Source organism: Lethenteron reissneri, chromosome 68 (genome assembly GCF_015708825.2).
Source record: "Lethenteron reissneri isolate LAM-NWPU_2019-01 chromosome 68, ASM1570882v1, whole genome shotgun sequence".
In the NCBI taxonomy this organism is placed as follows: Eukaryota; Metazoa; Chordata; class Hyperoartia; order Petromyzontiformes; family Petromyzontidae; genus Lethenteron; species Lethenteron reissneri.
In genome coordinates, this window is record NC_083846.1 from 7665583 (window position 1) to 7691912 (window position 26330).

General features: G+C 50.7%; 1 protein-coding gene across 1 annotated transcript; it reads right to left on the reverse strand.

Moving 5' to 3' along the window:
• Window positions 1–9568: 9568 nt before the first annotated feature.
• LOC133360407 (dual specificity tyrosine-phosphorylation-regulated kinase 2-like) lies at window positions 9569–16510 on the reverse strand. Its single transcript, XM_061579111.1, has 7 exons — window positions 15446–16510; window positions 14965–15100; window positions 13373–13493; window positions 12382–12520; window positions 11588–11669; window positions 10424–10541; window positions 9569–10073 (listed from the first exon to the last, which is right to left on the reverse strand). Exons 4-7 carry the CDS (start codon window positions 12469–12471, stop codon window positions 9929–9931), a joined length of 435 nt encoding a protein of 144 aa, XP_061435095.1. The 5' UTR covers window positions 12472–12520; window positions 13373–13493; window positions 14965–15100; window positions 15446–16510; the 3' UTR covers window positions 9569–9928.
• Window positions 16511–26330: the final 9820 nt, after the last annotated feature.

Below are 26330 nucleotides of genomic sequence, written 5' to 3' on the forward strand. Positions count from 1 at the left end.
CCACTATGTCTACAGGAAAGTCACCCATACGGATGCTTACCTAAAACCGGATTCCCACCACCATCCATCCCAGAAAAATTCCCTCATCAAGACTCTATACCATAGAGCCCAATGCATATCCGACCAGGAACATATTTCCAGTGAACTCCAACACGTACGCCAAGCTCTTAAGGCTAATGGTTACTCCGACTACACAATCCGCAAAGCCATCACTCAAACCATCAAGAAGGATCCTGTTGAGGAGCCTTTCAAGACCATCACCTTACCCTACATTGCTGGGGTCACAAAAAAGATCTCCAAAATCCTGATAAAACACAAGATCCAGGTCCGATTCAACACAGTACATAAAATCCGTGATCTGGTCCCGTCTGTAAAAGATGTGGTTCCAGACATACAGTACCCTGGCGTCTACAAACTAAGTTGCATATTCTTAGGTGTTTTCAGTAAAGTCACGTAGGTAAAACATTAAAATTAATAAAAGTAAAATAAAATAAAAATCACGACGTTTCGGAGGCAACACAAGTCTCCGTCATCAGGTGGAACCGTCACAGCCAGATTTGCTGCATCAAGTGAGGCAATGATTCAAGATGTAATCCCTTAAAATGGAACGTTCCATTCATTGGCTACCACATTCTGATGAGCTCCCCCCCCCCTCTCCTCCCCCCTCAATTTGCTTTTAAGGGATTACATCTTGAATCACTGCCTCACTTGATGCAGCAAATCTGGCTGTGACGGTTCCTCCTGATGACGGAGACTTGTGTTGCCTCCGAAACGTCGTGATTTTTATTTTTATTTTATTTTTATTAATTTTAATGTTTTACCTACGTGACTTTACCGAAAACACCTAAGAATATGAATCCTTGCAGTCACGAAAGCTTCAAATCTAAAACTAAGTTGCCTCTGTGGTAGCAGTTACATTGGAGAAACCAAACGACATGTCTCGGACCGCATCCGTGAACATGAAGCAGACTTGAAACACGGTAGGACAAACACCTCAGCTGTGGCAGATCACTGTTACAATTCAGTGGGCTCACATGATATTGACTTCTCCAATACAGAGGTTCTCTGCAAGCCATCTGGCTACCATGAGAGATTCGTTCATGAGGCGATCCACATATACAAACAGAGACAATTTCAACCGAGAAGATGGATTCTGGCTTAGCAATCATTGGAAGGACGTAATAAACCATTTCGGATCTTAACTGATTGTGTTCACGTTTACGGTGACTTTCAGACCGCGTTCCACTCACTGGCATTGTATTCTCCGCAGGGAATGGATTCTTTGCTCCGCTGCAAGTTTCCTCTCACTACTCACCCATTGACATATTTCGTTGCTTCCTCTTAGTATCTTTCACACGACGTTCAATGGTACAGTATATAATAACAAATAGTATAACATTTATATGCTTAATACAATGTACAAAGTAATATATAGTATCGTAATTGTATAGTCAATATACAGCAGTGTGATACACATTAGGGTGGGTAGAATAATACATAGTATAATATTACAATGTATAAGGTGGTTTATAGCAATACAGTATATAATTTAATGTTGGGTTTGTCTATGGCAGTATATAGTACGGTGTAGACTCGTGTGATGTAAGAGAATACAGTTTATGTAGGGGTGTTAAAGAGAGGGCCCGTTATGCATGGCAGCCTATGGAAAACAAACACAGTGGGCGGGGCTACGTAAGTGCACGAGCAATTGCCCTCTACGACGTCCGAGCCAGACACCCTGGGGGGGGCTGGTTCGAACGTTATGATCCCCCGGGGCCCCACCCCTCAGGGAGGGGTTGGGTATAAAAGGGGATGTTTCAAAGGGCTCGGCAGTTATGTTTAAGCTAAGGGAAGAAGATTGAAGACGTCTTAGATAGAGCCCTGGACTCCCCTGGTTCGATGTCCTTTTCAGGGCCGGACAGGATTGAGCCAGCGGCGTGGTCCCGAAAGCCAGAGCCGGTGCTCTTGTAAGAGCTGGTCTGGAACTCCGGGTACCGGGCCCGACTTACCAGTGTCGGGCCAGTTAGCCTCCCCTAGCCCATTAGTGGAGGATTCGGGGCTAGGACAGAGTTAGCTAGGGGTGTATCCCGAGTTATACGGGTGAGGGGGCCGATACCCCCTCGAGTGTGTATATGCCCACTGTCATATTGTGAATAAACATACGTGTGCCTCAACCTCGGCGTCAAGCGTCCTCACCGGTACTTCAACTGGTGTCAGAAGTAATTCGAACATGGACACGCGGAAAACAGCGCGGGCCAAAGTACCGCAGGAGGAAGACACTGCCGAGATCGTCGAGCCCGAAACGGCTCCACAAGACAAGGTGCAGCCGGGGCCTGACGCCTCCTTACCGGGGCATCGAAATGAAGAGGGGCCGCAGCCAGACGCGTTACGGCTGGCTCACGGGAGGCTGGCGGAGCTGCTGTATGCCGCTGCCGCCACGCTGGAGACCATCACGCGACTAGGGGCCGGTGATCCAACACGGGGCGAGGCGAGCCAACGACCAGGGCGCCTTCCCGCCATTTCGGAGCAGTCCGAATTTGAAATTCCCGCCATCGACGCTACAGCTGTTCGGGGCGTGGCCAGCCTAGACATCCGCTCCAACATCGCCGTCGCTGAAGCTGCAACGTCATCACAAGCGCGACAGGCGATCCCATCGGCCGTTCGCACCGACGCACAGCCGAGTGGTGGTGACATCAGCCTGCGGGAGTCCACAACGACCGCTGCGCTTCATCAGAGACTGCCCCCGCTGAAGGAGTTCATCGGCGCGGAGGGGGACTGGGCCGGTTTTCGCCGACGTTTCCTCGCCCATCAGGAGATGGCGAAATGGTCCGATGAGGAGGCTCTCTGCGCGCTGCCGGCGCTCCTCGACGGCGACGCGCTCGCCGCCCTCACATCGGCGCCGAGAGAGAAGCGGTCTACGTTACCCATGGCACTACAGCTGCTGGGCGGGGTCTATGGACCATCGGCTGAATGCCGACAGCAATTTTACGACCGCAAGCGGGGTGAGAAGGAGTCGCCCCTAGCATATCGGACGAGCCTCCTGGCGATGGCTAAGTCGGCCTTCCCTCGTATGGACGACGACGGCGTGGACGCGATGGTCACGGAGAAGATCCTCCTCCTGGCAGACGACCTTGACATCGCGGTCGTCGCCCGGGAGGACGAGGAGATGACATCGCTTCAGGCGGCGCGGCTCCTCCACGCCAACCTCCTGTCACTGCGGCGGAAAGCCAGCAGGGCATCGGCGGGGCGTGCGGTGGCTGCAGCCACCATTCCGACGGAGGAGCTCTACGCCGTCGACCGCCGACCGCAACAGGCGACAGGAGCATGGTCGGGCCGGGACGGGCCGGGCCGTTTCAACCGTCCGTCTCCTCCGACGGCGCTCCCGCGGTGTTTCAACTGCGGCGTCCGGGGCCACGTCGCCTCGGGGTGCCGCGCTCCTCGACAGCGCGGGACGACACCTCAACGGGACGACGGGCCTCATCACAAGCTCCACCATCATAACCCGGCGAGTCGCGGCACCCCACATGTTTGGCCCACGCACACACCCGTCACGCACTCAAACACCGCAACGAGAGGGGGGCCGATATCGCGCACCATCGCACCATCACGCACCACCCCGGGTACTCATATCGAACCCGGCCAGTGGTCCGTGCTGGCCGATCGTGTGGTAGCCGCATCGTCGGGGTCGTCGGCCGTTGTGGGGCACATCGACGGGGTTGAAGTGCGCATCCTGGTCGATACGGGAGCATCGGCGACCATTATTTCGGAGTTGATTTACAATATTCTCCCTGTCCGGAGTCGTCCTTTGATTCCTGTTAACGTACCATTCTATGCGGCTAACGGGGGCTCACTTGGCATCATCGGACAAATTCGTGCCCAAATTTGTATTGGGGAAATTAAATTGTCTGGGCCGATTTTTGTTTCCTCCTCGCTGGCGGTTCCGTGCCTGCTGGGGACGGACTTCCTGGCCAAAATGCCGATTAGGATATTGATCGACCAGGGATGTATTGAGCTCCCGTCGGGCAGACGCATGGCGTTTCTGCCATCGCCTGTTACGACTCGGACGGCGTTCGCGACGGTGCCGGCATTCGTAGAGAGAACGGTGCGCGTCCCTCCGGGGGCGCAAATGTTGATTCCCTTGAAACTTCGGCGGCCCTTCGCTAAGGGTGTTGGGGCCCAAGGGGTTCTGCTGGGGCCGTCTAGGGCCGGGGTTAGTGGACCTCATTTACTTCCGGCCCAGACCATAGTAAGAGGGGACGGTGAACCCTTCATCGCGGTCCTCAATGTGGGCTCGCAGACGGTGGTGGTCCCACAGGGGACTGTGCTTGCTCACGCAACGCCGGTGCCATGTGAGGAACCCGTCGCAAATCACGTCAGCGTTGTCCCTGTGCCGCGACCGCATTCGGACAGCGATGAAGGGTGGCTCGAGGCGCTTTGTGCGGGATCGACGGACCTGTCAGATTCAGAGCGTCAACAACTTAAAACACTACTGCGGGAATTTTCCGACGTTTTTAGTCGGAATAAATACGATTTGGGTTGTACTCACCTGCTGCGTCACCATATTGACACGGGTGACAGCGCGCCAATTCGCCAAAATCCGTTTCGGTTGAGTCCCGCCGAAAAGGACCATGTCAAATCGGCTGTTGATGACATGTTGGCCGCCGACATCATTTCTCCTTCCACCAGCCCTTGGGGAGCGCCGATCGTCCTGGTTAAAAAGCAGGACGGTTCGTTGCGGTTTTGCATTGATTTCCGGCGTCTTAACAAAATTTCGGTTGCCGACGCATACCCGCTCCCTCGGATGGATGAATCGCTGGACGCCTTGGCGGGAGCGCGATTCTTTTCCACACTGGATTTACTTTCGGGATTCTGGCAGCTTCCCCTGGACGATGATTCAAAGCCTAAAACTGCTTTCCGTACACCGCACGGCCTGTTCCAATTCAACCGGTTGCCGATGGGCTTACACTCAGCGCCGGCAACTTTCCAGCGTTTGATGGAATTGGTTTTTTGCTGGATTGCAATGGGAGTCGTGCCTCATTTATTTGGATGACGTTATCGTCTTTAGTAAAACTTTTGACGAACATCTCCAGAGGTTGCGGGCGGTTTTCCTAAAGATGCGGGCTGCTAATTTGAAATTCAAGCCCCAAAAATGCCATTTGTTGCGCGATTCGGTGCGTTATTTGGGGCACATCGTGGGACGCTCAGGTATTGCTACCGATCCCGCCAAAACGCAGTGTGTCAGCTCCTGGCCGACTCCCACCTTGGTGGGAGAGGTCAGGAGTTTCATTGGGTTCGCGTCGTATTACCGACGGTTCGTCGCTGATTTTGCGACAATTGCAAAACCCCTGCACGCTTTAACATCTAAAGGGGTTCGGTTCCACTGGGGTCAAGAGGAGGAGGCTGCTTTCTGCTCCCTTCGGGACGCCCTGGTAAAAGCCCCTCCCTTGATTTACCCAGATTTTTCTAAGCCCTTTTTGCTCGACACCGATGCGAGCAACACGGGTATTGGGGGTGTGCTTTCCCAGGTGGTTGATGGCGTGGAACGGGTGGTCGCGTACGGTAGTCGGGTGTTGTCTCCTGCGGAGCAAAGATATTGTGTCACCCGTAGGGAACTGTTGGCAATTGTCTATTTCATCCAACAGTATCGCCCATATCTGTACGGTCGGCATTTCACCGTCCGCACAGATCATGCGGCACTACAGTATGCCCTGCGAGTTCAACAACCATCGGGACAGTTGTCTCGATGGTTGGAGGTTCTCCAGGACTTTGATTTTGAAACCACCTACCGTAAGGGCGTTCGCCATACGAATGCGGACGCTCTGTCGCGCATGCCAACCACCTCCGAATGTGCATGCCTCCTGGGGTCGGGACGTTGCAGGACTTCAGGGGACGCATCGGTTCCGATCTTGGCAGCCACCGACGACGACGAACCATTGGTTACTAATTCGATCGAACAACAGGGAAGAGATTCCCTGTTGGGGTTGCCCGTCACTGAATGGGGGCGCCTCCAAATGGAGGATACCTCCCTCCTCAGGTGGCGTCGTCGCGTCGGGGGTGCTGGGCGGGTGAAGGGGGATTCGGATGCATGGGAAATGGTGCAAGGTCTGCTGATGCATTGGGACGGCAAATCCCAGCGACATCGGCTGGTGGTCCCTTCTGAGTTGCGAGGCAAGGTGGTGTGGGCCGCGCATGAGCGCCTATTACACCTGGGGACCCAAAAGACTCTTGCACTGCTACAACTAGATTTTTTTTGGCCTGGTATGACGAGGGATGTTGGAGATCTATTGGGATCATGCCCTCGGTGTGCGCAACGGAAACCGCCGGCGCAGGAGTCTAACCCGCCCTTGCAATCGATCAAAGTATCCAGAATAAATGAGCTTGTCGCGCTGGACATTTTGGGCCCATTTCCCGCCACCCCCAGGGGCAATAGGTATTTGTTGACAGGTGTCGAGTATTTTACGCGCTGGCCTATGGCCTGGCCCCTTGCCAACCAGTCGGCAGCAGCCATCGTGGAGGCCTTTGTTCAGGGATACGTCCTGGACAAAGGTGCTCCGGAGCGGCTGCTGACCGACCAGGGCAGAAATTTTTCCGGTAAATTACTCAAACAAGTCTGTGACCTCTTAGGCACGAAGAAAATTCGTACCTCCCCGTATCACCCGCAAACTGACGGAATGGTCGAGCGCCTGCATCGCACCATTACGTCAATGATGTCACAGCAGGTCTCGGACTCGCAGACTGACTGGGACCTGCATATTCAAGGGGTCTTGGCGGCATACCGGATGGCACCCCATGCAGCTACGGGATTTTCCCCCTTTTACCTCATGTACGGTCGCGAACCCGACCCGCCTGTTCGCGCCCAGCTGCAGATCCCCGACCCGCAAGGGAAAACTAAATTGGCTGACCACGTCAAATTTAATCTGGCCAAATTAACAGAGGCGCGGGATGCTGCTATGCTAAACTCGGACCTCCGTCAAAAGGCGAATGAGCGCCTCAGGCTGGGTCGGGCGCACGTAATACAGTGGAAGCCGGGGGACAAGGCATGGTTGCACTGTCCCCAAGTGCCCCTGGCTACCTCCCCTAAGCTGGCGCGGCCGTGGCGGGGCCCTGTGGAGGTGGTCGAAGTTTTGCGACCACAGTGCGTGCGCATTAAATGGGGGAAGCGGCGATGGTTCGTGCACCCCTCTAGGTTAAAACCCTTCGTTGCGGTACACAAACCCACTTCACACATGCATGGCCAAACGTGTGGGGGGTCGACCGACTCACTGGGTCCGTCTCCGTCGTTCTCACCTAATGCCTTGCCGGCCGTGCCACCTCCAGGTGCATCAGGACTGACGGGCTCACGCCCGACCACCCCTCCTGGGGATACCGACGGTCGCGCGGCATCGGATGAGGTCTCACTCCGGGACGGACAATTGCCACCTGACGGTCCGCCACCCGGGGTTACCCCGTGTGAGGGGCCCGCTGCAAGGACGCGCGCAAAAATGCGCAGACTGTTATGAGGCCGGAAGATGTGTACATAGGTTGTGTTCATCGTGTGTTGTGTGGGTGGTGTGTTCCCTGCCCATTGAAATGTACATACGTTGTGTTCATTGTGTGTTGTGTGGGTGGTGTGTTCCCTGCCCATTGAAATGTACATACGTTGGGTTCACCTGGTGTTGTGTGTATGGTGGGTTCCCTGCAAATTGTATATAGGTTGTTTTTTTACGGAATTCGTATTTATTCAAGGGGGGGTGCGTCGGGTTGTTTTCTCTTCTTGCTGTTGCATTTTGTTGTGTTCTTGTTGCTGTTCTTGTTATTGTTGAAAAATAGTGAGGCACACGCGCGGTCAAGGTGTAAATGCACTTTTATTGTCATTTTTGTATGTTGGCAGCCGGGACGGCTGCAAGCTATGCGGGGGGGGGGGGGGTGATGTAGGGGTGTTAAAGAGAGGGCCCGTTATGCATGGCAGCCTATGGAAAACAAACACAGTGGGCGGGGCTACGTAAGTGCACGAGCAAGTGCCCTCTACGACGTCCGAGCCAGACACCCTGGGGGGGGCTGGTTCGAACGTTATGATCCCCCGGGGCCCCACCCCTCAGGGAGGGGTTGGGTATAAAAGGGGATGTTTCAAAGGGCTCGGCAGTTATGTTTAAGCTAAGGGAAGAAGATTGAAGACGTCTTAGATAGAGCCCTGGACTCCCCTGGTTCGATGTCCTTTTCAGGGCCGGACAGGATTGAGCCAGCGGCGTGGTCCCGAAAGCCAGAGCCGGTGCTCTTGTAAGAGCTGGTCTGGAACTCCGGGTACCGGGCCCGACTTACCAGTGTCGGGCCAGTTAGCCTCCCCTAGCCCATTAGTGGAGGATTCGGGGCTAGGACAGAGTTAGCTAGGGGTGTATCCCGAGTTATACGGGTGAGGGGGCCGATACCCCCTCGAGTGTGTATATGCCCACTGTCATATTGTGAATAAACATACGTGTGCCTCAACCTCGGCGTCAAGCGTCCTCACCGGTACTTCATTTAGATGGAAGCATATTATATTTTTTACGACGTAGAATTGTAATGTATTACTTACTGTTAGTAACTCAGCTTATTGTAGAGTATATTTACTATACTGATGATACTATGTAGTCTATACTTTAGTTGTTTACGTGGTGGTTTTAGTTACTGCAGCTACATACTATTAACACTCCTTCCCTTTATTAATGCTACCCCAATCCTCTCCCTTTGATGCTGCTAATCCTGCATAATGCACGGACATAAGTAGTACTATTCACATACCTGCATTTCCCATATCCCCTCCCTTTGATGCTGCTAATCCTGCATAATGCACGGGCATAAGTAGTACTAATCACATACCTGCATTTCCCATATCCATTCCCTTTGATGCTGCTAATCCTGCATAATGCACGGGCATAAGTAGTACTAATCACATACCTGCATTTCCCATAAATATGCTAAATTCCTCTTGATATGCGTATTCTTTTGTCAAGGCTCCCTTTTCCCCCCTTCCAACCTAGCTTATATATATATGCTCCAAGCACTGTGCTGTTTCATTCAGACACTGTCGCCTCGCCAGACCTGGTTTTCACCTGATGACGGCTGCTTGCGTTGTAGCCGAAACGTCGTGAGAATTGTTTTATTATGTTTTATTTTTATTATTTTATTACTTCCCTTCTACGTGACTTTACCGAAAGAACCAAGAAGACTTGGAGAATATCTGCAAAGAGGAGTGGGACAAAATCCCTCCTGAGATGTGTGCAAACCTGGTGGCCAACTACAAGAAACGTCTGACCTCTGTGATTGCCAACAAGGATTTTGCCACCAAGTACTGTCATGTTTTGCAGAGGGGTCAAATACTTATTTCCCTCATTAAAATGCAAATCAAGTTATAACATTTTTTACATGCGTTTTTCTGGATTTTGTTGTTGTTATTCTGTCTTTCACTGTTCAAATAAACCTACCATTAAAAGTATAGACTGATCATTTCTTTGTCAGTGGGCAAACGTACAAAATCAGCAGGTGATAAAATACTTTTTTCCCTCACTGTAAGGGTTTAGGTTAAAGGTTCAGTGGGTTAGAGGTTTGGGGGTTTATGGGTTAGGATTTTAGAGGGTGATGGGTTTAGACCGTTATGGTTTTAAGGGTAAAGGGGTTTTGAGGGTTGGGTTTTAGAGGGTTACAGTTTAGAAGGATATGGGTTTAAAGGGTTCTCGGTTCAGATAATTAGGTGTTTAGAGGATTTATGGGGTTTGATTGTTAAAGGATTAGTGGTTTAGAGGGTTAGGAGTTTATAAGGTTATGGGCTTAGGGGTTTAGAGGTTTGGGGTTTTTAGGGGATAAGTGGTTTAGAGGTTTTGGGTGTTTCAAGGGTTATGATGTTTCGGGGTTGAGGGTGTTAGAGGTTGAGGGGTTTAGAGGGTTAGGGATTTCGGTGTATTTGGGTTGTGGCTTACCGTCGCTCAGCAGCTCCAAAACACTGTACACTGCCAGGAGTAGCAGTGGTGGTGGCATTTCTGGTGGTGCTGGTGGCCGCGGTCCGGAGCCAGCTGTGACCCAGCGCCTGTGCTGGCGTCATGCGACAATCCGGATCCCATCTGTTGAGAGACACACGGGGGTCACACGCGGCGCACATGGTGAGAGAGGCGTGGTGAGAGCATTGACGTTCCTTCTCTTCTCCCACGAGGTCCAGGAACGCACGGCAGCAGCGGTAGTCGTGGTAGCAGCGGAAATCCTTCAATACGCAGTACTCTAAAAATGCCCTGAGCCTCGCACTGCCGAGTAGAATCTTTAATGAACCTCCAAAGAGGGCGATCTTAACACCAGTGGTACTGGTCATCGGCAGGTTCACTCAGCTCCACATCTTCCTGGTGATCGGAGGAGAGCGATCGTTGATCACCTTGGTGGAGGAAATCCTTATGGGGAGGGGGTGGGGGATGATTCTTACCGCAGGCAGGAGCTGACGAATTCAACAAACTCCGGGTCGTGGCTATTGAGTGCCCCGTGAAGTGACAAGCTCCCTGGCACCCTTCTCTTGACTGGGCAGAACATCATGCCCACACGATCTGCAGGAGACATGCACAGCAGGAGAGACACACAGTCACCAACCACCACTTTGCCTACTTACCCACTTACCCACCAACCCACTCTCCCACACACCCATTTACCCACCCACACCCAAGGAATTGAAAGTACAAAGAGGCCCCCCCCCGTGGCCACCCCAACAGCTCCAGGCCACACCCTAACACTGAATCCGGTCGGTTGCTCGCCCCACCCTTCAACTCACTAAAGTAGTGCATTCCATCAGGAGCTGCATCCATCATACATCTTGGAGGCAACCCGAGGATCTGCACATGGTGGAGATAAAGGCAAAGGTCACCCGTGTAGGTGCAGCAAACTGTAGGGGCAAGTGCTTTTAGTAGTGAGTAGAAACAGCAGCAACAGCAGCGGCACCTGTTGAGGGCCAGGACTGTGGCACACACAGAGAGGGGATGGTTGGCCATATTGAAGCAGGTACACACCACACCAGGTATTCATTTGAGGCTGAGTCGAACTCGGGGATGCCCAGTACCGGTTCAGATAATCCTCACTGATGTTGGCCGTGATTTGGAATCAAACTCGCATTACCGGGTTTGTAGCTGAGCACGCTAACCCCTGCACCACTGCTTCCCCACACGTACAAGACACACACGTGTACACACATACAACATACGATGGCTGCCATTCGCCAGGTCACCAAGTACCCAATCGACCCCCCCCCCCTCTCCTACCGCCCCCCCCCCCAGAGCCTACAACTTCAAGGAAGGAGGGGGGAATCACGAGTGGGTGAACGCCCAGTTGGAAATACCTCCATGCAGCACGGGAGGTGGTCGTCGCAGCTGTCTGACTGAAACCCTAATACCTCCGGAGATTGGAATGGCCGAGTCCCACCAACATAAAGAGCTGCACAACAACCACAACAACAAATATATATGTATGTGTGTTCTCACTATGTCATGAACAGCATCCTTGTCACACACTGTCACATGTACAGACACTAAGAGACTTGCACACACACTGGTACACAGACACACCCACACGCAGAAACTCACACCCAGGTGAGGTTACTCACGTTGACTTTTCACAAAAAAGCTGGTGCCAAAGTCTGTGACCCTGATGGTGCCGGTCACGGTGTCCTTGATTAGAACATTTTCCTAAAGGAAGAGAGGCAGAAGAAATTCACACTCGAAGGTTACGCCAATAGCATTCAGCCATCAGTGGATCAATCACGTACCACAGTACATACTAAACGGTCGTCAACCTTTAATCAAGTGCAACATTCCCTGTTTTCTGACAGCTGCCACTGGGGGTGCCCCTTTCAAATGCGTCAAGACGAGCGATGTTCGTCGAGGCTCATCACATGTAAAGCTCTCTGAAGCACCATCTAAGTAAAAGGGTGCGGCTCTATAGACAACTTATCCTAGTTGCTCACAGCTGCCCGTTAACGAGTTACGAACCAAAAACCACACTCGAGGGCGCACGGATTTAGTGACGATTTGGGAACTTTTCTATTCACAACATGGAAGCCGACAATGTGCACCTGTCAGTTCAAACGCGTGTTTGGCACGTTTTGAAAATCATTCTTTTCAGCTCCCGTTTGTGTTTCCCAAAGTTTGTGGCAACGCTGTGATCTACATTGCTGGTTTTCTCTGTGGTGAGTCCCCCAATAGCGACACGACTCTACACGACAGTTTAATTCATACCGGATCATCACCAGAGGTAACATGACCCTGTCTCCTTCCAGATAGACGGACAGAGCTAACACATCGACCCTGTGACCAACGTGGGCGGTTTTCTCTATGGTCCGAGTCCCCAATAATGACACAACTCCGGAACAAAGTCGCGCTGAATGCTGTGTCCACTCACTGGCTTGATGTCCGCATGGATGATGCTCCTGGCCTTGGTGTGGCAAAGGAACTTGAGGATGCCCCTGGTGTAAGTTTTCACCATCCCCATGTGCAATTGCCGGAGCCCCGCTTCCTTAATAACATCATGGAGGCTCTCCCTGTGAAAGAGGCAGAAGCAACAACAACAATTACAACAATGACGCAGTGTCAGTGCCATACCCTGCAATACTGCGTGGATTATGATAACGACAACATTAATATTCTATTTGCACATTCACGACTAATATGAGTCATAGCTCCGTGTGGGTTTAGGTCATTGGTTTGCTGATAAACCGAAGCAGCTAGCACATCTGACCACTTGCTTTCATTTGCTGTTTCCGGGTGGTGGAGTTATCTATTAGGAGATACAAACTCCACGCAGAAAGGCGTCCGTGTGAGAATCAAACTCAGGGATTTTCACCGAGGGGCACAAGTGTCACCACTGTGCTGCAGCCAACCTGCTGATCGAGTGGCGGCGCTGATTGAGAAAAGAGGAGTGGCCTCTAGTGCACCTGGGGCACATGACAGCTCCACAGTATCGCAATGCGAGGTTGGCACGGGAATCCCAGAAGTAACATCTAGCCCCGGTGGTGTGATGTTATCACCCCCCCTGGTGTGGAAGAGATCGGGGCTTTGATCATGACCCTGACGCATGTATATTCTGAGTTTGCATGTTCTCCTCCTGGTCACGTGGATTTTTATCCGGGTCCTCTGGTTTTTCCCTCTACATTTAGAAACATGTGGCTACAAATGATAGCTCAAAAAAGTGGCTGATGTGGAAATGTATGGCAGCCAAATTTCCACATCAGCCACTTTTTTGAGCTATCATTTGTAGCCAGGCCGCTTGTGAAAAATAACTAATCGGACAGTGGGCTTTACCTGCTACATAAAATAGTTTTTGTTTAGCTAATGAAGTTAACCACGCCAGGGGGGGGGGGGGGGTGGGGGCGGTGGGAACACATGGTACGTACTTCAACAGCTCCAAGACAATGGTTCAGGAATTTGACGACGTTGTAGTCCTCATCACTGCCCTCGCCCTGAAGTTCCAGAGCCATCTTGATCTCCATTCTCTGAAATTTATCACGCTTGGAGCTGTGCAGAGAAAATCCACAAATGAATCATGACTTAGACTTGCTTAAGGAATGACCAGAAACAAATTATATTCAGAATTAAATAATTATACCTTCCCCAAGTGTAATGTCATTGTAAGTTCCAGTAGCGCGCTCATGGAAGGTTCCAGAAAGGATAGGGAAGAGGATAAAATAAGCAAGGGATAGAGGGGGTTTGGGGTGCTGCCTTAACGTAGTGATTCCCTAATGTGTGAATTGAGCCGACTCCGAGCATGGCCCCAGCCACACTCAGGATTTCCAGGAGCTGAGCCAAGCCACGGCTGAGCCACTCGTGTATCTTTATCAGCAGCTGAGTGGCTCAAGCCTGAGCCAAACCACGGCTGAGCTGGAGCTGAGCCTGAGTTTTAGAGACTGAGCCATAGCTGATTCGTGACTGAATGTGGCTCTCAGAGCAAGGCATTATAACGTGGAACATCATGGGACCTCCTTTGCCAATACCAAAATATGAGAATAGATTTTCCCCTTTTTCCTGGCAACAAAATAGGTGTTAAGATGTAAAAAAAAAACTTTAACCTTTACAAGGAATCATGTCTGAATTAACCACAATACTTGTGGTCAGTATGCAAACAAAAAACATACTCTGATAATATATGCATTGTCTTTTAAACTGATTGGTCCACACCAGACAGCTTTCTGTTGAGTCTAGTCTCAAAACGGTGTTAAACCAGAGGACGCCAAAAGGCGTACAGCACAAAGACGAGCACTATCGGAGGAATGAGAGCTCGGGGTGAGCAGCTACATCATGGGACCTCCTTTGCCAGTATATCTTTGGTACTGGCAAAGGAGGTCCCATGAACGTGCCCGTTATGACATGGGACAACCTCATTAAAGCGTGGAACGTGCCTTTTATTGCGTGGAACGTGCCTTTTATTGCGTGGAACGTGCCTTTTATAGCGTGGAACGTGCCCATTATAACGTGGAAGGCTCCCGTTATAACGCGGACCGCACCCATTATAATCCGGAATGCATCTGTTGTAATGCAGGAAAGCGCACATTATAACGTGGAATGTGCCCGCTATGAAACTGCACGGCTGAGCGGTATGATACAGTAGGCGGAATGATAACGTGACATGACAGCATACCCTCCATTATTGGTCTCTTCATATCACTGTATGCGTGTATTATAGCTTGAAAAACTTTATCGTTACATTATATATGGGGATATTATGTTTGCTTAATGCGCTTTCCCTTAACGCGGCACTTTTCAGGAATGCATCTACCAGGTGAAATGAAGAATTAATGTAATGTAAGAGTGAACTGATCCAGAACAGGGGGAGAACATACAAACTCCACACAGGAGGGCACCCGAGTCAGGAGTCGAACCGGGGACCCTCTGTGAGGCACGAGTTGTCACCACCTCATCACACCGCCGCCCACAGCAAAGGACTGAACAACAACGTCGTCCTTGTGACAACACCGCTCTGAATTCTTACCTCAATGGTGATACCAAGATCTTCACGGCCACCAGGGTGTTCCTCATGTGGTCAAGCACCGGATCACCTGGCCTTGACCTCCTTCCCCAATCTTCTTCAGCACCTCATAGCGGTAGTGGAGGTGCTCATGCTGGACCTGCACCAAATTACAATCATTTAGACTGACTATATTTTGAAAATCACAACATGTAAGAAGTGTGAGCATTATTTTACGAAATAATTGTTTTATTAAGTGTTTGGTTTTCTTAAATCTGTAATTGTGGAATGCTCTGATGTCTGCTGGCTGAGACACCCTTAAAAAAGCTCATTAGCTCAATGGGCTTAACTTGTGAAATAAACTTGATTGTGAAGTGTGTGGGAGAGTGCATGTGTGCTGTCTCTGGTTGGTTGGTACTTCAGGTGCAATGACAAGAAGCCACGAACCTCGCGACCGCCGCACCTGTGACCGCCCCCACGGCGGGGACTTTGTGGCGAGTCTCACCGGAATGTAATGATGTTCGTGATCGTCGTATCCATCGTTCTTTAGTCCCCGGGATCTGTTGCGGAGCGCAAAGTACCATACTTCCTGTATGGCGGCAAGCTCCAGCTTCTCCCGTTGAGTCATTTGAGGGCCAAAGAAAGCCAGGATTGCTGCAGGCAAGAGAATAACAACAACAGCTGTCGGTGATCATTTTTTTGATTCCTTTTCAGGAGGTTCCTGCAGATGATTTACAGAGAATGGGGGTGACGCTGCTGCCATTACGTCTGCTGTGTGATCCCAATTTGAGGAATTTGCAGGGGACTTGGATATTTTGGCCAATACCAGTTATGTCTGTATGTTGAACTTAGTTTGCACCGTGCTTCGGCAACCCTGCTAATCAGAAGTGAGGGGGAAGGACAATAAACTAAAAAGTTCGCAAAAATTATAGATTTAAAAGAGCATCGCTCCAGTGACTTCCTAATGTCGGAAGAGCATTCCAGATGACTGAAGATGAATCCCTGCAGTCACGAAAGCTTTAAATCGAAATAAAAACAAAGATCCCCATAGAGACTTAACAGTCTGTAGGGGAAAGTGCTGTTAGCCAGCAGTACGTATGAAGGCTGGCACTACACACGAGGGGGTTGGATTGCCAGCACCACGCCCGGCCGCCTTTGTCTCCCTAGTGGTGATCTTTACACACTGCACCAGGTACTCATTCGAGGTTGAGTCGACCTAGGGGAGGCCCAGCACCGGTTCAGATAATTGTCACTGTTGTTGGCCTTGAGAATCCACCTCGGGGTCTCGCAGTTAATAGCACGGCGCGCTGTCAGCTACACGACCGTTCCACACACACAGACTCACACAGATAGTCTCACACACACACAGACTCACACAGATAGTCTCACACACAGACTCACACAGAGAGACTCACACACACACAGACTCACACACAGACTCACACAGAGAGACTAACACACAGACTCACACAGAGAGACTAACACCACCACCACCACCACTCACCCACAGCTCGGTTCAACTCCTCACCTGCTCTGGGGTCTGTCGGCGCCTCTCTAACGGCCAAACTGCCAGTGGGAAGCACGTGGCACGAGATGCGGGGGCGGTACAAGTTAACCACGCGCCCCCCCCCCCCGTGATGTCACAGCCATGAGCTCCTCCCCCCATGCCTCCTCTGCCCCCCACCCGAGACCCCCCATGCCCCCCCTCAATACCCCCACCATGACCGTTCCACACAAACAGACTCACACGGAGAGACTCGCATACAGAGACTCACACAGCCACCACTCACCCACAGCTCGGTTCCACTCCTGCAGGAGACCGACTCAGGTTAGTCCCAGGGCTAGCTAGCTGGTTTTCAGTCTTCAACGGCTCTTCTGCTCCAACGACTGCCTCGAGCTCTCACACGCACCGCCTTATATAGCCAACTGCCCCCCGAGGGGCGGGGCTGTATGCGGACGTTAATGTAGACACCCCACGCACAGACCGTGATGTAGACACCGCAACGTAATGGCTTGCTACACCCCGGTACGTAACACCTCTACATCTCGATTTAAAGCTTTCGTAAGTGCAGGGATTCATCTTCTTGGTTCTTTCGGTAAAGTCATGGAGAAGGGAAATAATAAAATAATAAAATAAAGCATAATAAAATTATTCTCACGACGTTTCAGCCACAACGCAAGCAGCCGTCCTCAGGTGAAGACCAGGTCTGTCGGGGAGACAGCGTCTGAATGAAATACCACCACGCTTGGAGCGTATATTTAAGCTGGGTTGGAAGGGGGGAAGGGCGCCTTGACAAAATAATTTGCATATCAAGAGGAACTTAGCATATTTATGGAAAATGCAGGTATGTGATTAGTACTATTTGTGAAATGCGTAGGAGGTGGGCGGGGGGTTTAAAGTCATATTATGCCTGTGCATTATGCAGGATTAGCAGCATTAAAGGGAGGGGATAGGGGTAGTATTAATAAAGGGAAGGAATGTTAATAGTATGTAGCTGCAGTAACTAAACAACCACGTAAACAACTAAAATATAAACTACATAGTATCATCAGTATACTAAATATACTCTCCAATAAGCTGAGCTACTAACAGTAAGTAATAGATTACAATTCTATGTCGTGATGTCACAGCCATGAGCTCCTCCCCCCCGCCTCCCCTTGCGACTACCTTCCATGTCCCCTCCCCCCCTCGTTAACCCCTCGCAACCCCCCGTCTTGCAACCCCCCTGACCTCCCTCGTGAACCCCCATGCCTCCCCCGCCCTCCCCACCATCGTGACCCCCCCTTTGGCCACCCCCTGACCCACCATCGCGCACCCCCCCCTTTCCCCCCCTTCCTGGCAACCCCCTCCCCCTCGCGACCCTCGCCCTCGCGACCCTCCCCCTAGCGACCCTCCCCCTCACCCCCCATGCCTCACCCCCCTCCCCACATGCCCCTCACCCCCCATGCCCCACCCCCCTCCCCCCGCCCCACCCCCCTCCCCCCGCTGCTTCTTCCGCTGGGGCCGAGTGGAGGCGGCGCGCGCTGTGGATTGTGGGTGGCGAGCGGCTGATTGGGATTCCCGCTCATAGCCACCGTCAGTGGCGAGCGAAAGCTTCTGAAGCGGCGGCTCGCTGGGCCTCCTCTACGTCGACTCAGCCTGAAGGTGAGAACCTCGCGCGGTGTGTCCACATCAGCAGTGGCGGCGGCGGTGGGAGGAGACAGAGGAGGCGCCTGGCCCACAGCCGTCACGTTCTGCTGAGATCACGGCGCAGCTTCAAGCAGAGCTCGGCCCTGCTGCTGCTGCTGAGAGGCACTCCCAGACGGCCGCGTGGCTGGTGGGAATTATAGTTGTGGTTACATTATAGTTGTGGTTACAGTTGTTGGTCGTGGTTATTGTTGTGATTATAATTGTGTGGTTGTTACTGTGGTGGTTGTGCAGGTGGTGGCACACGAGTTAACCCATAGCACCAGGGTCTAGCCCTCCTCTTGTACCGAGCCAGGCAGAGCAGTCGGCCCATGGCACCTGAGTCTGGCCCGTGACCTCCTCCTGCACTTAGCCTGGCACAGCCGTCAATCCATGGCACCTGGGTTATTGTGGTGACGTTACCGCCACGTGTAGTGAATGGCGACTGTTGATGTGTGTGCTTGTGTCTGAGTATGATGGTGAATGCGTGAGTATGATGGTGAGTATCATGGTGAGTGTGATGGTGAGTGTATCATGGTTGGTGAGTAATACTGAGTGTGAATTTGACTACTTATCTTCCCTCTCCCTTTCGCTGTCTCTGCTTTCCCCCCTAACTACCTCGCCTGGTATACAGGAGTTTGTAGGTTCGATCCCGACCCTGATGCCTGCTGTATATTTGGAGTTTGCGTGTCTCTGTCTCTCCCCGTGGTCGCGTGGATTTTTCTTCGGGTCCTCCGGTTTTTCTCTCCACATTAAGAAACATTCGTTTAAAGTTTTGACTTAAAACTTTCGTGACTGTAGGAATTAATATCCTTGGTTCTTTCGGTAAAGTTACGTAAATAGAAAAAAAATCTATTTTTTTAAGTAAAAAAAATAAGATAAATTGAAAATAATAAAAACAATTTGTTCGATTTATTTTCATTACTCATTTTTTAATTTTTTGGTTTTCTATTTACGTGACTTTATCGAAAGAACCAAGAATATGAATATTCGTTTAAAGTATTTGGCTGCTATAATTTACACGTGATGATGAGCCACTTCGTTGAGCTATTATTGGTGGCAAGTCGCTTCTGAATAAGTAATATTTAAAAGTACTATTTTTTTAAACACGCTTTAATTAAATGAAATGTACCACGACTCCAGGAAGTGGCCCCGATGCTTACCATAACGTAAGGGGCCGTGGTAATTTACAGCCAACGTCAGTTGAGCGTGGACAATTATAGACCCAAGCCGAAACATAACATGTAACACTCACCCACTCACACTCACCCACTCACCCACCCAATAACCCACTATAGGCTGTAAGGTGAAGACATTTTACGTTTAATCCCGTTCCCATATATGGGGTACTAAATTATTTTCATTCTAATAAAAAGATCTATTGTTTTGGGCGTGAAAATAAAAGTTCTCCATGTCTAATCCTGCAGTTTATTTTTTATTAAATCCTTTATATTAAGTTCGCTTGCTTGCTTGCGTGCTTGCTTGCTTGCTTACGACCGTGCAAACCTTTCGATCGTTTTTTAACCCACTTCCCGTGATCCAATCGAGCTGACATTTTGCACGCAGACTCGTTGTGCGAGACAATTAATGCTCGTGAACATTTTTTTCCAAAATTTTACACTGTTTAGGGAAAACAAATTAAATATTTAATTACCAATTGTTTAATACTGCAGACAATCATCTGACCCATAGGTGGCAGCCATCTCAAGCCAGAGGACGAGAGGACTCTAGCCGCCACGCATATAAAGGATTTAGAGTGAAAAACTTTGTTTTTACGGGTTAATTTTTTACTGTTTAAAGTCGGCAATATTTCTTTCCTCGCCTAATCATATTTTGATCATCAGTGATGAGGCTTCGCGGAACAATCGTCACGTGCTTCCCGCTAGACCAATAAGGTGGCCACTTTTTTGGGACGAGAGGTAAACATTAGTCCAAGATGTCTGCGCCCTTGTTGTCAATATCGAGTAGTGAAGAGGAGGAAATTACGGCCAGACCTCCTTCAAAAGTCCGTAAAAAGTATTTTAAACAATGCTACATGCATCTCACGTCCATAAAGAAAGAAGAAACAAAGGATTTTACACGCACACGGTGGGATACATTCAGAAACTGCGTCAAACGGTGGCTTTTTTGCAAGGTGAGAATCGGAGAATAGCAGAAACATACAAACATTGTCTAGAAATCGAGTTTGACAATGTTCCCGAAGACGCTGGGTTTCACTCCACTTGCTACAGGCGTTTCATTGACAAAAGCTCTTGGATGCGGCCGAGAAACGGGCCACACAGCGTCCTGAAGCTCAAGATCAAGGCCAGTCTGTGCCATCGGGTAGTAACGTTAGTATCGCTGCAGTTGATTGTCCCGCAAAAAAACTTAGGTCCAGGACCGGCCTGCCTGTAGCTTGTGCTGGTCCTGTGCTTTCTGCCTTGTGCATAATTTGTAAGAAAACGGACAAGTACATTACTGTGGGAGGCAAATGCCAGAAGGACCATCTTTCACAGGCAGAAACGTTGTCAGCAGGTAGGTAAAAACAAAGCACACACACAAACACACGTTTGAACTTTTATTCCCTTATGCTGGGTACCATGACTAACTTTCAATTACAATTACATAATTTATGTAATGTTTATTTTACAGTCAGAGACAGATTTGCATTGTTTTGCAAACAGCTACAGCCAGAACACTCAATATTGTTTAACTCTTAACACAGTTTTTTATTAGTTGAATTTTTTTTTTATTTACAGGCAATTTGCTGAAAGCTGCTGAGATGAAGGAAGACACTAGCATTCTTGTGCATATTCGAGACAAAGACTGTTTGTCTCTGGAGGTGCGATACCACAAGTCCTGTTATAGACAGTACACCAGGTTCTTGACAAAGTCTAGTACATCAGTTACTGTGACCTCAGAAGAACAGTGAGTTAGCAATATTTTATATTAATAAATATTAATTAATAATTCCCTCACATTTTCACATTTCAAAAGTAGGAGGTTGGCCCGTGATTTCCCCCCAGCTGGTGTTTCACTCCCCCAAGAAGCGCAACATAAGTGAGATGGTTTTCGTTGAGACATTGTCTGCAGATAAGCTGATAGACAGGCTACCTCATCCATCAGGTACAGAAACAACAGTCAACTGAGGTAACTAGCGAAAGTGACTGTGATAACAGGGCTAGTGCAAAAGCTGGTCCACAAAGACCAAGTTTAATGGCCTCCATCAATACTGCAGAGGACACGAGGACACTTTACAGTGCGGCATTAATATTAAAGATGCATCTGTGTGACTCTCCCGGTATGAAATGCCCGTGGCCACCCACATCAGATTACCTAAATGTGAGCGAGGCAAAATCTGTCGTTCCAGTTGAACTGTACAATATGATTTCCTGGATTATTGGTGCAACTGAGGACCCAACACTGGCCCATTATGTTGATATTCCAGATGATTTGAACCTAAAAGTGATATCTATCTGTCAAGATAGTGTATCTTGCATCTAAGGGTCGGAGGCAGACCCCTAAATCATTGTGTCTTGGTCTAACTGTTCGCCATTTAACAGGTTCATCACAAATTGTGTCACTTCTAAATAGACCAGGACATTGTGCAGCATGGGACACAGTTGTCAGTCTAGACACTAGCCTTGCCCAACTTCAATTAGTAGAGGGCAGAGACAAAATACCAAAGGGATGCTCAAAGAAGGTTCCTACAGTACTTGTGTGGGACAATATTGACTTTGGGAAGGAGACACTGTCAGGTCGTGGAACTACCCACCACACAAATGGGATTATGCTGCAAAGTTCTGTAGTTGAACCTGTGTCAACAACAAACAGACAACCACTACAGAAGGGAAAAACCTCATTGAAACTACCCCATAGCATCCCTGTCGAACAGTACCATCAGTCTAATAGACAAGGACCACAGAACTTGTTTCATCAGGAAAGTGTTCCATTACAGGCGGACACATACAAATTGAACACGGTGTCTGCTATACAAACTGAACTGGCATATGTTTTTGTAAAGTCCATAGATGCTGAAAGATGCACAATACCAAGCTGGACAGGTTTACATACATTACTTCAAGGCGATGGCACTCTGCAAAAGTCAGCACTGTATTATCTTACAGTCATTGAGGCTTCACCGACAGAGATGTCAACAGTAAACACAATTCTGAAGCGAAGTGTCCACATTTATAATCAGCTAGAACTGGACCATATAGTGTTAGTTTTTGACAAAGCTATATATACCAAAGCTCAGCAAATCCGTTGGAAAGATGATGACTTTACTCAGCGTAAAGTGATTAGACTCAGTGAATTTCACACATGCATGTCCTACCTGAGCATTCTAGGAAAAAGGTTTGGAGATGCAGGACTGCAAGACATACTCATTGAGTCCAACGTTGTTGCCCCAGGATCCATCAATGGAGTGATCAGTGGTCATCATTACAACCGCAGCATGAGGGAACACAAACTTCTGTATGAGAGTCTGCAACGCATGAGACTTCTCACATTATTAGATTCTCTGCCACAAGAGGAGAGATATGAGTGTCTGGATGTCATCAATGAGATCAAATGGGCATTCCCGGACAGAACAATGGTTGTTTTGTGTGCAAATGAGATATTTGACAAAATGTGTTCGAAATATGAAGACTTTGTTAAAAGAAGAAGTGCAGAAAACCCGTTTGCCTTCTGGAGTTCATACATCGACATGGTACAGATACTCCTTCTATTTGTGAGAGCAACACGAGAATCGGATTGGCAGCTTCACCTGTCAACAGTGCGCTTGATGATGGCATGGTTTTTTGCGTACGATCGTGTAAATTATGCTAGGTATTTATCTTCTTACTGGCTGGAAATGATCAATTTGCCCCTCACACATCCTTCTTGCCACAGTGAGCTCAGTGTTAAAGGCCAGTGGACTGTCCAACGTCAAAGTGTCCATGGATTTGCCTCGATTGCTTGTGACCAGGCCATTGAGCAAACATGCAACAGAGATTCCAAGACAAAGGGTGGTTGGACAGGGTTAACACAGAATCGGGCTGCAGTATATCGCTGGATATTGTCGCAACATGAACGGGCTGCCATAGCAAGACAACGTTAGGCAATGGCAGGTAAATCTCCCGATATAAGGAAACGAAAAGACCTTGACAGCACACGAATTCATGCTGATGAAAGGGCTGTGACCAGAATAATTTCCACCCTGGATTTCATGCTGAATCCTTTTGACACACACCAAGATGGTATTGTGTGTCTTAGCTCTGGGACAGTAGCAGCTGAATAAATCATGTGGGATTTGCTCGCAGCTCCGGAAAAGGGAGAAAATGCTGTCAAAGAGTTTATGGACCAAAGACTGTTATCACCATCAGTTGACATATTTGCTCCCATCAAAATACAAAAACTGAAGACCTTTAGTGACCAAGCAAAGACAAAGAAGAAATCTGCAGCAGGCAAGGAAGTGATTCTACGTGCCGACAAGAAACTATTCTCCAGATTACTCGTCATAAGTCAAAGTAGAAAAATTGACCTGCGGGAAATTCTGTCTTACTCCTTGGGAACTGTGTCATATCCTTTAGCCAGTGCTGATGGTTCACTTGCTAAAACAAACAAATCATGGATTTATTAGAAACCAAAGGTGGAGACTGTTTAGTTGACAAAGTTCAGACAGATGGAGCTATTCTCTTTGATGGCATGGCAGTCATTCAAGCCATTCGGTCAATACTAAGTACCTTTGGAAAGCTTGCAGAGACCATACTGCAGTACAGATGTAGAGGTGTAATTGTGTATGGGCGCGGATGGCTAACAAACACAAGGGGCGTGGTTAGGGCCGTACACAGAGGAGGTGCTCACACCGACGTCCGCACCTGCATCCCCCACGGGCCCCTCCCGGGGGCCGAGTACTATAAAAGGTGGTGAGCCGGAGGGCTCAAGGTCGAGTATTAGCTTAAACCAGCGAAGACTGAAGACCAGCTAGAATAGGCCCCGGAGCTCCCCTGGCTCGCTGTCCTTGTCAGGGCCGACCAGGGCAAGCCGGTGGCATGTCCCCGAGAGCCCAGACTGACGTTCTTATAAGAGCCGGTCTGGAGACTCAGGGTGCCGGGATCCCAGCTTGACCAGGGCTGGGATAGGTAGCCTCCCCTAGCTCCGTAGTGGAGGACTCGGGCGTAGGTTAGCGGGGTTAGATGTTGTGTCTCCCTGTTAGACGAGTGAAGGGGACGATACCCCTTTAAGTACTGTGTGTACCCGTTACTGTGCACAAGTTGGTGTTAATAAATAAGTGTGCCTCCGTCCCCGTCGTCAAAGCCTCCTGAATACTTACTACATCTGGGGTCAGAAGTGAACGTTCAACGATGGACACACGAGGGACGACACGTAGGGAGTCGGAGATGGAGGACACCTCGGCCGAATCGGCACCAGAGATGGCCGAGGTCGGATCGGAGCAGCCGGGGCCGAGTACACCCGCGCTGCTACGACAGGAAGGGGGGGATGCGTCGGCCGAGGGACTTCGGCTGGCTCACTCCCGCCTGGCGGAGCTGCTCTACGCTGCGGCCGCCACGTTGGAGGAGATCACGCGGCTGGGGGCTGGAGGGGCTGCACGGGACGACGACGGCAGCCGACGCGCGGCGACAATTCCCGCCACCCCGACGCGGCTCGCGGTTAAATTTCCCACCATCACTACAGTGGGAGCAGAGGGCGGGGCCGGCCCGCGTCAGGTGACTGCTGAGGGCCAAGCACAAGCCATGACATCATCAACACCGGCCAGCGCGTCAACAACGGAGCGACCGGCGATGCCATGCTTGCAGCCCGCCCACACTGTAACGTCTGCTGGGAACGACGGAGCGCGATCCGCAGCCACGGACGTCCCGTTACAGCAGCGACTGCCGCCTCTCAAAGAATTCGTGGGCGCGGACGGGGACTGGGGCGGCTCATCGCTCATCAGGAGATGGCGAACTGGACGGACGCCGAAGCACTACGCGCACTGCCGGCGATGCTGGACAACGACGCCCTGGCTACTCTCACCTCGGCGCCTAAGGAAAAGCGCGCCACGCTGCACTTGGCGCTGCAGCTGCTGTCAGCTGTCTACGGCCCGCCTTCGGACTGCAGGCAGCTGTTCCACGATCGTCATCGGGGCGCCAACGAATCGCCTCTGGCCTTCCGGACGGCACTCCTGGCCCTGGCGAAGGCAGCTTTCCCGCGGATGGACGAGGAGGGAGTGGACGCTATGGTGGCTGAAAAGCTGCTGCTACTCGCGGACGAGCTGGACGTCGCCGTCTTGGCTCAAGACGATCCAGAGATGTCTTCCTTGCTGGTCGCGCGCCACATCCACGGGGGCTTGCGGTCCCTGCGTCGCAAGGCCGCCAAGAGGGTGGCCGGCCATGCCATGGTGGCCACCACCCTCCCATCGGAGGAGGTCTGCGGGGTGGAGTGGCGGGGGGAATGGAGATCGGCGGCACCACAGGCTCGGAACGGACCGAGCCGCCAGGAGCAGCCCAGGCCATCTGGGGCGCTCACACGCTGCTACAACTGTGGCCTTCAAGGCCACGTTGCTTCAGGATGCCGGGCTCCCCGTCAGCGCGGGGCGACACCTCGTCAGGACACCGCGCTGTCTCCACCCAAGCTCCAGCAGAGAAATACGGCGAGTCGTGGCACCTCACACGTTTGGCCCATGCACACATCCGACACACACTCACGCGCTGAACCAAACAGGGCTCGCAAATCGACGGCTGTTGCGTCCGATTGTTCTGAAATGCGGCGAGCGCTCCAACCGGGTCAGTGGTCGGAGCTCGCCCATCGTGTCGTTGCAGCGTCGGCGGGATCGTCGGTCGTGGTCGGTCATATTGATGGGGTAGAGGTGCGAATTTTAATTGACACAGGAGCGTCGGCGACCATTATATCTGATTTGATTTATAACATCCTTCCCGTTCAAAGTCGTCCCTTGCTCCCCGTTTACGTGCCATGCTATGCTGCTAACGGGGGCTCGCTAGGCATCATTGGGCAAATCCGCGCCAAAATTTGCATTGGAGACATTAAATTATCCGGCCCTGTTTTGGTTTCCTACTCACTGGCGGTTCCGTGCCTGTTAGGGACGGATTTCTTGGCCAAAATGCCCATTCGTATCTTGATCGACCAGGGGTGCATCGAGCTCCCGTCGGGCCGACGTGTAACGTTTTTGTCTTCCCCCGCCACGGAGCGTCGGGCGTTTGCGACCATGCAGGCGCTCGTGGCAAAAACTGTGCGTGTACCCCCG